Source organism: Chenopodium album, chromosome 21 (genome assembly GCF_948465745.1).
Source record: "Chenopodium album chromosome 21, dcCheAlbu1.1, whole genome shotgun sequence".
Lineage (NCBI taxonomy): Eukaryota > Viridiplantae > Streptophyta > Magnoliopsida > Caryophyllales > Amaranthaceae > Chenopodium > Chenopodium album.
Window position 1 is genome coordinate 37,429,337 of NC_137854.1, and position 12,808 is coordinate 37,442,144.

The 12,808-nt window shown below is 29.7% G+C and overlaps 1 protein-coding gene across 1 annotated transcript; it reads right to left on the reverse strand.

Annotated features, from left to right (window-relative positions):
* Window positions 1-8,536: 8,536 nt before the first annotated feature.
* On the reverse strand, window positions 8,537-12,568 carry LOC145602331 (GDSL esterase/lipase 7-like). Its single transcript, XM_081658518.1, has 5 exons — window positions 12,079-12,568; window positions 11,772-11,893; window positions 9,462-9,704; window positions 9,003-9,255; window positions 8,537-8,860 (listed from the first exon to the last, which is right to left on the reverse strand). Exons 1-5 carry the CDS (start codon window positions 12,326-12,328, stop codon window positions 8,646-8,648), a joined length of 1,083 nt encoding a protein of 360 aa, XP_081514644.1. The 5' UTR covers window positions 12,329-12,568; the 3' UTR covers window positions 8,537-8,645.
* Window positions 12,569-12,808: the final 240 nt, after the last annotated feature.

A 12,808-nucleotide genomic window follows, 5' to 3' on the forward strand; every position in this document is an offset into this window, starting at 1 on the left:
CAAGAATGGGGGGCTGAGTGAGGAATCAAACCCCCAAACACTTGGCCACTTGGGAGGAGATGGAGGGACTCATTCCTCAAGCTTTTGGGAGTATGTTTGGTCGAGAAAGGTTTTAATTAGGGCTGTCAAAGTTAACACGATACGATAAGTCGATAATTCGACAGAACTCGCCCTTCAAAATGTGTATTTATATATACTCTGATTAATTTATGTACAAGTTTTTCTTAAATCAATAATGTTTGGACAATTATACCCTCTAAAATGTTTATTTACTTATTTTCTTTTTGAAACCATTTACTTATTTTTCCTCATTCATAATAATTACATTTTTTTAACTCTTTAAAATAATGCGTGGACATTTATATCATATATTTGCTGACCCCAAGGCACTCAAAGGATGCTTTAAATATTTGCTTTGTACCGCTAAAACAAACTCCAATATCATAAAAATTATGCATTGTTTAATACTTATAAAGTATTAAGAAGGAAGGTTTTATTATACAATTTTTTTTTCTTTTCCCCGGGGGTAGCACGTGCAGGCCCGTATCTGGGGCGGGGCAACTGGGGCGGCCGCCCAGGGCCCCAAAATGGAAAGCTGAACTTCGTTAAATGGGCTCCGTAATTCAAGAACTTATGTCAAAGTGTCAAGCCCATTAAAATTTTTCAATTCTTCCTTGTAATCTAGTACTCCGTATTATTGGAAATAATAATTTATCATTTTCCAAAAAAATTACTCCAAAAATTTATATTACTCCCTTAATTCGCTTCAATTCCTTAATAATCACATCAAAATTTTCAATTTCCCAATTTAAAATCAAATATATCATGAAGAGAGAGAAAGATAACAATTGGGAAAACTTTCCATCCAAAAGCTTTAAGGAATTCATCATACAGTCATACCTCTTGAAGGTTCAGTTTATTTGTTTCTAATTTACTTTTTAGGAGTTTACATGAAAATATTGGCGTAGTTATCATGTTTTTGATGTAATTGTTAGTAGAATTTTTGGTGTGACAGTTTTTGACTTTTTGCCCAAAAAATTGATAGGTTTTGTGTTTAAAAGGTAAAACAATTTTTTGTGTGCAGGTTGAATGGTTTAATTTTTTGCCCAGAAAATTGATGGGTTTTGATGTTAATAAACAATTGTATACAATATACACTATGGTGGAAGCAGAGTAGACGGTGTTACATAAAAAAAAAAAAAAAAAAAAAAAGGTGATTTTTTTTTATTATTTTTTTTTTTTTTTTTGTAACTTAAAACTTAAAAAAAAAAAAAAAAAAAAAAAAAAAAGGGTACTTAATCTTTTGTGAATTACGATGTTAATAAGCATATCCTAAAATTCCTTTTATCATTTTTTGGCATACCTTTAAAATTCAAATTTTTATATTAACATCACTCCTAAATTAGGGCCCCAAATTGATAGTTCGCCCTTAGGCCACCAAAATCTCAGATACGGGGCTGAGCACGTGCCCCCCGGGTTCCAATGTAGATCCGCCAGTGAATATATATATATTTGTTTACCTATTTTTTTTTAACTCTTATTATTGCTGACAAGACCTAAATTTGTGATGTAAAAATCAAAAGAGTTTGCTATGCGCGCACATTAGCTGCCCTAGTTTTTAAAAATTGTAAAAGATTGAGATATAATTAGAGATTTTTTAAAAAAAAAAAAAAGAAATAGAGATATTGTTTATTTAGATTAACAAGTATCCTGTTTCAAAAAACAAAAAAAAGATTAACAAGTATCCTAAATGATAGATATTATAGGATTATTATAATATTTGTCGCAGAGTAGGATATATTTGTGATATAGTTTGTATTCTTATCGTACTAGGTTTTCTAACAAGATTAGGACTAGTATTGTAACACTATATATATTATTTAATGGTACACACTCCAACCCAAAGAGTTTTCCCGAAATCTAACATAGTATCACAGCCTAGATTTTTTTAGAATTCACTTTTAGATAGAAAATAATAGTCAATGTATGATATATCCTTTTATTTTTTTTATTTTTTTGACAAGAATGTATGATATATCCTAAACACAACATTTTTTATCTTTTTTTGTGCAACATATCTTTTTATTTTTTGGTGAGATTGTGCAACATATCCTAAATAACGCAAATATAATAAGCAATCTCTCTAGTAACATCAAACGTTACAATTAGAGGGGAACAGAAAGTATATATATTAACTCCAATGGTAAATTCCTCTAATAAGCAACCCTCAACACTACGTTAGCATGGAAGGATCATCAACTGAAACAAATCAAACAAAGAGCGATAAAAAGCTTATAGAGTTTACCTTAGAATCAGGCAAAATTATAGAACCACCACCTTGGAGCCGGACACTGAGTGTTTGTAAGCGAATGCGTACCTACGCTGTGGTGTGGATGGATCCGGCTAATAGGATCATGACTCCGGTTGACAAGCATGGTGGTTCGAACCCAATATGGAACCATAATTTACTCTTTGTGGTGGACAAAGAGGGTAACAACTTGTATTCTAACCAAAACTTCAAGGTCATAAACATAGAAATATATTCTTCTGCCGTAGGGCTCATGAAAAAAGATCGTCTCATAGGCACCATCTCCTTGCCGATGAAGGATATACTTGCTAATACAATTTGCAACTTCAACAATTGTAAGATTACAAGTCAGAACAAAATAGGTGGGGGGCTGCTGCTCGCGGGGTTGATCAACATCAAAACTAGATTGAATACTTTATATAACTCGTGTTTCTTGGAGAAGAACCGGAGGATAAAAGAAGTGATCGAGAATTGCACTATGTGCACGATTTGCTTGGAGGGATTTGATGAATTACAAAGGAGAGATGGTCTAGTCTTAGATGTGTGGGTTATCAAGATATGTGGTCACAAGTTTCATGAGGGTTGCATTGTTTCTTGGTGTAACATGCAAGGCAAACACACTTGTCCTACTTGTCGTAGGGTTGTGCATCCTGATGAAATAAGCATTGTATAGTTGCATAACTTATGGGAATAACCATCACTTTTTTTTTCTTTAAATTGGAAGAGAGAATATAAAATAATAAAATTGGGTTCACTAGCTAGTTGAGAAAAATGACTTAAATATTATAAAAAGCTTTCCAAAGAAGGAAATGGAGCAAGTATTTAAAAACAGAGGGAGTAGGTCATACAAGGAAAGTGGAGCAAGTATTTAAAAATAGAGGGAGTCAGTATATAAGGTACGACCTATAAACCTATATCGAGTTGACCACGCTCATACTTATTAGGTAACTTGGTCGTATAATATACATGAGGCGACTTAATAGGTTTACAAGTCACATCATATATGCATGTGACTTTATAACCCAACTTAACTAGGGGCTTAAATTATATTTTTAAAGTATATATGTATATATATATATACACTAAAAGACACACCAGCAATGACACGTGTCATCTCCTGGTGTGTACTCAGTTTTTTTTTTTTGCTGAATAAAATGTTATTATTAAGGAAACAAATCTTATACAAAAATACTTTCGTAATCTTATACAATATAATTACTTAAATTAACATATGTTGACATATCTTCAATACATATATTTATAGCTAAAAAAAAGTACATTCCACTACAAGAATATATCATATTTATTGTTTTTTCTAAAAATGGTTTATATAGTTATTTATTAGAATTCATAATTCTACTACAAGGTATTCATATAAAATCAATATTTATAGAAAATTAACAACGTACATTTTATTATCCCGTCGATAACTCATTGTTATAATAATAATAATAATAGTATTCTGTCAATAATCTACTCTACGTATACTAAAATAGAGGAACCTTAACTAAAATATTACACACGTCACTATTCATCACAAATCTCCTACAACCAATAAAATTTATTTCTCATACATTTCAATCTTTATATATTATTTCATATTTTTACAACACATTATTTTATATCTAATACATTTTTTCGCCTTGATCAAAATTTGTCAACTATATTTTCAGATATTTTTTGGTTTATAAATAACCTAATTAGAATGATACAAAGTATAACAATTATAAGTTAATAATGGTTACTGAAAATTACCGTGCATGGCACGGGAACTAACCTAGTATGTATGTATATATATATATATATATATATATATATATATATATATATATATATATATATATATATACACACACACACACACACACACACACACACACACACACACACACACACACACACACACACACACACACACACACACACACACACACACACACACAAGTAATGACATCTATCAGCTAATCTTGACTCTTTAATTTAATTATTTTATATGATATGTCAGCGTTAATTATTATAATTGGTAATCTTTTAAAAAACATACAAGTAATCAATCAATAACATAATAATAAAACAAATACCAGGAAATGGGAGAAAATCATATGTCCCATAATTTGTGTCCCACAGGTGTTCCACTAAATATTATTGGTTCTTAAAATATTTATTTGCCTTTTAAAATTTGAGAAGTGAGACCTTGTAATTATTACAACCAATGATATTAAGTAGAACACAAATGGAACATGAAAAATGGGACAGAGGATTTAAACCCATTCCCTTGTTACTCATTTTTACTTTTTTTTTTTTTTAAAAAAAATATTTATTTTAATTAGATTTTGGTGTTTGTTTTTTGCAATTTATCTCTATAACCATACTTATATTTCAAGCTGCAATAATTAGAGAAGAGAAAAAATGAAGGGTTGTTGTCAAATTTTTTTAGAGGGGGAAAAGCTAAAATGTTTTGGTTATATTATGATTTATTCAATAAATGGAAGGCATTAGTTTTTTATTTTTATTTTTATGTGATGTGCTCAACAGTTCAAGCATAACATATGGTTTTCTAAAAATATTTTTCTTTATTTTATAGATATTTTTACATAATAATTCAACTTGAATTTTAAATCGTATGAAATATGTATGTAGTATTATGTTCATATTGGGATTAGCATTCTTTTTGAGGTAATTCGATGTACAAATAAATTAACTGAAGTTAATCTGCTTATTTAAATACAATGACAACTATTTTCATAAACTTGATGTTCAAATCAAAGTTTTGCTTATCCATATAAGATGCATGTTCAAGAGACTAGAGATGCTTATATAGATTGAATGTTTTGTATGTTAATAAATGGTCATTTTGAAATAAGTACATCTTCATTCCTATTTAAAAGCGTGGTGATGATTGATAGATGTTTATTTGAATTTGATGTTTACCAACGTTATTCAATTGTTGTTGTTCAATCCCGTTATTCAGATAAATTAGATTCCCTGTCATGATTTGAATTTGAATTTTATATTTCAATAAATGTTCATTCTCATATTAAGAAATGTTCATTCTAATATTAAATCATGTTCATTCTCGTATTAATAAAAAAGTAGTGTTAATAGAGTTGGTGGGAGAGAAAAAAATAATAAATTTCTCACGCAACACTACCCAACTTAAACTATTCATATGTAATATTGTGTCTTAATTTTAAAATGTGATGATCATTTTCAAATAATTAAATGTTCGTTTACAATTGCACATGCATGTGCACATGAACTATACTTTGAGCATTAACCTGCATCCTAAATTATTTAATTTAATATTTGAAGATAGTGTTTTAAATGTCAATTTTTTCACATTTATCTTCCATACAACCGAGCAAAAAGATATCTTTAGAGAAAAAAAGAGTAAAGTAGCTTAGAGTCATGTTAGCTTTTTTCTTTTAGAATTCAATCTCACTTTTACAAAATGTTCATCTTCATATTAATAAATGTCCATTTTCAATCGAATACACACACACATACATACATAATTTTTTCATTTTTATTTTGAGTAAACATAATCCTTTCATTTTAATAGTTATCCATTGCGATTTTGATAAATAGTTATCACATATTAACATATGTTCGTTTTTTATTGATAGATGTTCATTTTTGATACATAGCTTTTAATCAATAAAACTTTATCTTTGGTTCATTACATTCAAACTTCGAGAATAATATACAAAAAAATATTATACATTTTTCATCAATGATTACAGGAAAACATCAATTGTAAAATCGCAAGTTTCCACCAAATAAAATCTTTCAACAACTTGTCCTTGAGTTCAAAGAAAAAATCCTTCAACAAGTCGTACATATTATATTTTCTTCATTTTCGAAATACAGAACGTTCATAAGTAAAAAATTAAATGTTCATATATTATATAAATAAACTACATGTTTATAAGAAACACATCGCACCAAAAACAAGCAAAAAAAACACCACAAAGTAGCTTTAAATGAAAGTATGTTCTTGCAATAAGATGTTCCATTTGATCAAAATTATTTAATTAAACACACTTTATTTTTTTAATTAACGTTCATATTAAGTTTATGTGTGTTCGTCTAAATATGTATACCGTATTGAATAATAAACCAACCTTATGTAGTGTTCAAATATTTTAAAATTAATTATTAAAAGTGATTTTTGTCATGTATAATTGTTGCTCATAAGTATCATAAAATTTATGTTCATTTTGAATAGACTTTATGTACATTTGTAGAAAGTAATATATGTACATCGGTCTTATAACATGTGCATACATTAACCAATTAATAAGAAAATAGGAAAAAATTGTATTATTATTGTATTATTATTATTATTATTATTATTATTATTATTATTATTATTATCATCATCATCATCTAAACTTTTGAAATTTTGCAGTTAATCAATCATTACTTGAACAACCTGTGCAAAATGTGTTAGTCCGTCTTTTCACTTCTGTGCATAGTGGACTTGTGAGTCTTTTCACTGTTGTGTGGAATGGGCTTCTCAGTCTTTTCACTTTGGTCTGGACCGGACTTGTGAGTCTTGTCAGTCTTTTCACTGTTATTTGGACTGGGCTTATCAGTCTTGTGACTTTTGTTTGGGGCCTTCTGGATGTCAATGCAACTGAAGACGATTGCAATCGTCTTCGGTAGGTTGTATAAAAGGAAGATGACGGTGGAGAATTCAAAATGGTGTTAAAAAGTGGAAAAGGAAGATGGAAAATAAATGACACAGACATCTAATATCAAAGCAATAGCAGGATGATTTATTTATTTTTAATAAAAAAATTATTAAAAATATTATAATATGAAAAAATAATAAATTATTTAATATTGAATATTTAAATATGATTTCTTTTAAAAAAATGATAGTATAATATGCAAATTTTGAGTTGTCTATCAACATACTTCATATTATATTTGCTAACTATATATGTGCAATAATATATATGAGTACGTATTTTCACGTGATTTGTTAATTTATAAATAACTTCATGTCATAAAACAGTTACATTACACAAACTTAAATTTGTTTATATACTTTCGAACTGATTACAAAACAAAATAAAAGTGTAATTATTTTTGTAATAAAATACAATTTTGTTTCTTATAATTTATGTTTCATTAGTCATTAAGAAAATGTATTTACTATATGTTTTAATGATTTATATCAATACAATTATTTATATTTGATTAAACTTTATTTTAATATTTTAAATTCACAAATTTTGCTAGATTCGTCAATTGGGAGTAGAAGAAGAATTTGTTCAATAAATCGATTGGCTTGTGAAGATCAAAATGTTTCTTATACGACAGTAGTAGATTGAAAAGTTTGTTTTGTATTAACTTGACAAAAAATACTCCTTGGTTAGAACTATTGAACCAACCTTTTTTTACGCAAAAGGGGACATTATATTACATCAAAGTGATAACAACCACTTGAACAAAAGCAGCAGAAACTGGTGCATGTTTAGCAACCAGGAAAGCTGAAGAGAAATAAAAACAGGACAGAAAATAAAGAAACAGAAAGCAGTAAATTAGTTTGAAGCACTAGCAGTAGCAGAAACACTAGGAGAACTTAGCAAAAGGCCTAATAGGTAGCATTGATACATCTTGTTGAAAGATCATAGGCAACAGTAAACATCAGGTTAGGCAAGACCTTGATCAGTAGCTTGGTATTCTGGAATCTCAGTAGCATATAAATCAAAGACCTCTGGTGGGGGGAAAAAGTATTGTTCTTTTTCACCCTTCTTGACTTCAACCTAGTGTGACTAGGTTTACATTTGATGACAAGATTTTTGTTAGGATGATTTGGTTCGTTGTTTGTTATTCCCATTGCATGAAGATGAAGCTTTAAGAGTGTTAAGGGCTGACAATGATGTCCTTTCATGATTACTATATATATAACATAAGATTAAATCTTGTATAGTATGTACTTCACAAGTATGACAATTTTTTAAAGACATCAATTAGTTGATCTTTACTCTTTAATTTAATTATTATATATAATATGTCTACATTAATTATTGTAACTATTAATTTTATAAAAAAAACATATAAGTAATAAAATAAATTATTTTCAGTATTTTAATTTGTGAAACTCTTTGTCATAACTCATAATACATTTAGTTGGTGAATATTCTTGTTCTTTTTTTGAAAAAAAAACGCTAATAACTCCAATTTCATGTTTAAGGAAAAAAAAATCATCTACCTCATTATTTCCTTGATTTCTAATCATAGAAAATGTGCTAATTTAATATCTATCAATAATGTTAACCTATTGTTCCAATTATAACTCACTAATTAAGCCAAAAACTGGACATTAAACTTGAACAAGCTGTTGGATATTCATAGGAAGGCAAACATCAAAGCCATTGATACATTGAGTTGCAATAACAGAATATGTTGCTTGAGTTAGATGATAGCCATCCCAAAAGTAGTGTTCGTCGGGGGCTAAGCATGGTGATTCCACCGGTATGCATGAGAATGTACCATTTCCCCATGTATTACAACACGGATTACTACTATCTCTTAACCCTGCAAACATTACATGTATCTGAGTCATTTTGAGGTTCATTCATTTTAAAAGAGTTATCGTCAATAATACTTGGCCTATTGGGCACTTTAAAACTATATTGCATATGAAATATTTAAAAAGGTTTAAAAAATGTTGACATACCATATTTTGTAGGATTGATGACAGCATCGTATCCTAGTCCATGTGCCTTCCCGAAAATAAAATGTGAGTCTTGGAGAGTAGTAGTTAAATTTTTGAGCAGTAATCCAAGTTGAGTGTTGAACATATTAACGATTTCATTTTTATTTTCATCGCATTTTCCATTTAGCTTTGAACTCTTAACAATTGATGGAATGCAACCAATTGGACCTAGCTCGAACACCAGAATCTTCCTTGCTCCAAAATTATAGAGATTCTGCAATTTTAAAAGCAAAAATTTATGTATCAAATATTATTACTGAAAAGCTTATTTTAAAATGATGCAATAAATCAATAATTTAAAACTAATGATAAGTAAATGTAAATTTTAGACTTTGGTACGTACACAATGTATTTCTTGGTTATAATCTCATTACTATGCAATTTACAATAAATAATCTATGTAAAAATTGATAAGAATACCTGTAATTTTAGTGATAATGTATCAATGAGGAGTTGTGCAAATTGTTGAGGATTATATTGTTTCCTTGTTTGGAAAAGACCAAAATAAGTGTTGATGTAATCGTTATTTCCCACTGAGAAAATGAAAAGAGATTTGGCCATGTGTTGGGAAAGCTCGGCTGAGCTTTCGTATTTTGAGGGCAACTGAATTTCAACTGTCTCTTTGAACATTTTCATTTGTTCATCCAAATTCAAGCATTCACCCTGTAAAATAAAAGACGTGTGTTTAAACATAACTTTAATTACGACTTTGTCTGTATATCAATTAAAATTAATACTCCGTATTATTACTAAAAATTACTAAAACAAATTTGACAAATTTCATGTGATAACTTTTGTTTCCTTCTGTATTAACTAAAAAAAAAGTACTAATGAGATATCCTATAGATTCAATTTTTTTTATAGATTTTTTAGAAAGTTTGAATTTATATGATGATCATGTGCCATGGACATTAGAGTCACTAGTCTCACTACACATAAATCATCCGAACTTTCTTTTTTACACACTTTTTTTCATTTACTTTGGAAAATGTGTGGGCCTCACTTTCTTGTAGCCCATGTGAACGCTCTTTGGATCAAGTTTGACTTAGGTAGTTCACTTTACTAAAGCACTTCCCAAATTCTAACCCAAATTCAATTGGACCATTAGTCTTTGCAACACACTCATATTTCTCCAAATTGGCACATACAAGTACTTGACTTGAGTAAACAAAATCAACTAGCCGAGGATCAAGGAGTGGAAGGATGGTTAGTCCCTCCATCTCCCTCCGATGTGACCGGGATTCCACCCCCACCCGTCTTGTGATAGAGGGGCACCCTGTAGCTTTAAAAAAAAAAAACAACTAGCCTCAAAACTCTACTAAAATCAAAATACTTACATACATCCAGGTATATCTAAAGTTTTAAACGAAACATAAAATTTTGGCTCGGACTTACTAGTCTACCCACATGCTTTAGTAGCTTAGCTAATTGGGACAAAAGAATTAACTAAATCAATTATATACTACGTACATATAATTCCATCATATGTTATTGAAAGAAACAATCACTATATAAATTTGCCCTTTTCTACGGTTAAATTTATGACACTCGATCAAACTAGGCCCTTGAACCACAAATTAAAGCAACTTAGCTGATTGAGACAGAAGGAGTACGTAGCTAAATCGATTAATTATATAATATATAGAATCCCTTCATATGTCAATAAACAAACATATAATTTGACTTTGAAAACATTGTAATAATAAACTCCATATGGTAAATATCTATGCGCAAATTAGCTAAGTGAATCACAATTGCCCTCTAATGATATATATTGTACCTTCCAATCTTGAGGTTTGAGATTCACTTCCCACTAAATCAAGACACTTTGAAGGTGAGGATCAATTGCTCCTTCCCCTCACCTCAAAGTGTCTGACTTGTAAGGCCGCAAATATCATAACAAAATAGTCGTGAGAGTCGAGTTACAATTCAGGTTATTCTCATTACCCTTTAAAAACAAATCGATGACACCTAAGTAAATTCTTGAATATCTGATCTCTAATACATATTATGATGTCGGAAGATCAAAACTTCAAAAGGTGTGATTTATGCTGATATATGTAAATTAGCCAAAAAAAAAGCTAAGTAATTTATCCTGATTTAGACATACAATGAAGACTTTTTTTTTTTTTTTTTTTTTTTTGACAAATACAATGAAGATAAGTTGGGCCTAAAATGGGGAATATATATATATACATTAATGCGTGCCAAAGTTTTATATCACTATATCGATCAGTGTGACATACAGTATATCACATATTCACATTGAAATGAGCAAAATAATTGCGAGACACAATCAGGGTACCATTAATTCATCCTACATTCCTAGACACTTCTTTTTTTTTTACTCATTTGCTCATTTAGCAAAAGCGATGAACGAGTAAAAGTGAGTATAATTGTCATTTGGTAGGGTTTAGGGTAACTAATTGGTGTATACTACTGAGTACGTACTCTGTAAGACTGTAAGTTTGTAGTATACTGTGTAGTGTGTACTACGGAGTATATGTTTACGTCCAATATATCTGCAACCCATGGAGTTTCATATTATCTAACAATATCTTTTACTACGTATATACTCGTAGTCCGTATAAGTTTATAAAGTGTTAACACGAACTATACCACACCCAATTTTAAATTACATCATATCATTATTAAGACCCTTTTTTATGAACAATTTAATTTAGGGACTAAATTATTATGAGAAAAGAGTTAACGTTATGTATTGCTTACAATAAACTTTCCTGTTTCAGGAAGAATTCCGCAAGACCCAGATGCATAGTTATACCCCATATACGACGTTGGCTGGAATACACTAACTCGCGGTGGAGGATACGGCACTCCAAGGTAGTCAGCTACATACATACCATACTCACACCAATCAATTTAAGCTCAATAGCAAGAATTTTGAATATGTTTCATTTTACATTCATATTTCTTATGTTTATAAATTTCAAGGGAGCAAGAACTAAAAAAAATCAATGTTAAAATTTTCACTAAATAAACAGCACATAAGAGTAATTGTGTTATACTTACGTACCTATAAAATCGGCAACGGTTTTTCCATTAGTGAATCTCCCCGTAGGTAAACTTCCAGGAAAATCGAGACCATACGGGGAATAATTAGCCTTAGCCAACGTAGGCAATAAATTATTATTTCCACTATCGAATGATGAATCACCAAATACATAAAGCGCAGGAACAAGAGGTTGTGGTGAACTGCATTTTGTGGACAGTAAAATTGAGAAAAATAAGATTAATATGTACAAAAATAATTTTCTTGAAACCATTATTTGATATTTGTAAAAATATGAAAGGTTTTTATTTATTAATTTTTTATCTTGTTATATGGAAAAATATGAGTGTTTTGCAAAGCCTGAAAACATAGAAGGGTTATCAAATTATTCAAATACAAAACAGTCGAACATATGAAAGCCACATTTATTTATTGAATAGAAAATGAATGAGTATTTTTATTTTATGTTGCTTTATATAGTATGTAGGAAGAATATTTTTTTTTTTTTTTTTGGTGAAGGAGAGGGGCAAGCCCCAATGTAGGAAGAATATGAAAAGGGGTTCAAGATTAATGATGCAATCCAGCGTCAATAATCGTCACGTTGCTTTCTTGGTAATATGGGAAATAGTCATTTTTATTCAGTGCTTTTTTTTTTGTGGGTTGGTCACTTGGTCAGGGTTTGTAAGGGGTTACTTGTCTAAGCCTTTAAGGATTACTCAATTGTTCAAGGGTTACTTATTATGGAGTTACTCAG

Coding starts and splice junctions, on each gene's coding strand:
- LOC145602331 (XM_081658518.1), bottom strand. CDS start 12,328: ATGGTTTCAAGAAAATTATTTTTGTACATATTAATCTTATTTTTCTCA. Junction 9,256..9,461: donor CATTATCACTAAAATTACAG/GTATTCTTATCA, acceptor TTAAAATTGCAG/AATCTCTATAATTTTGGAGC. Junction 8,861..9,002: donor CATCAATCCTACAAAATATG/GTATGTCAACAT, acceptor TAATGTTTGCAG/GGTTAAGAGATAGTAGTAAT.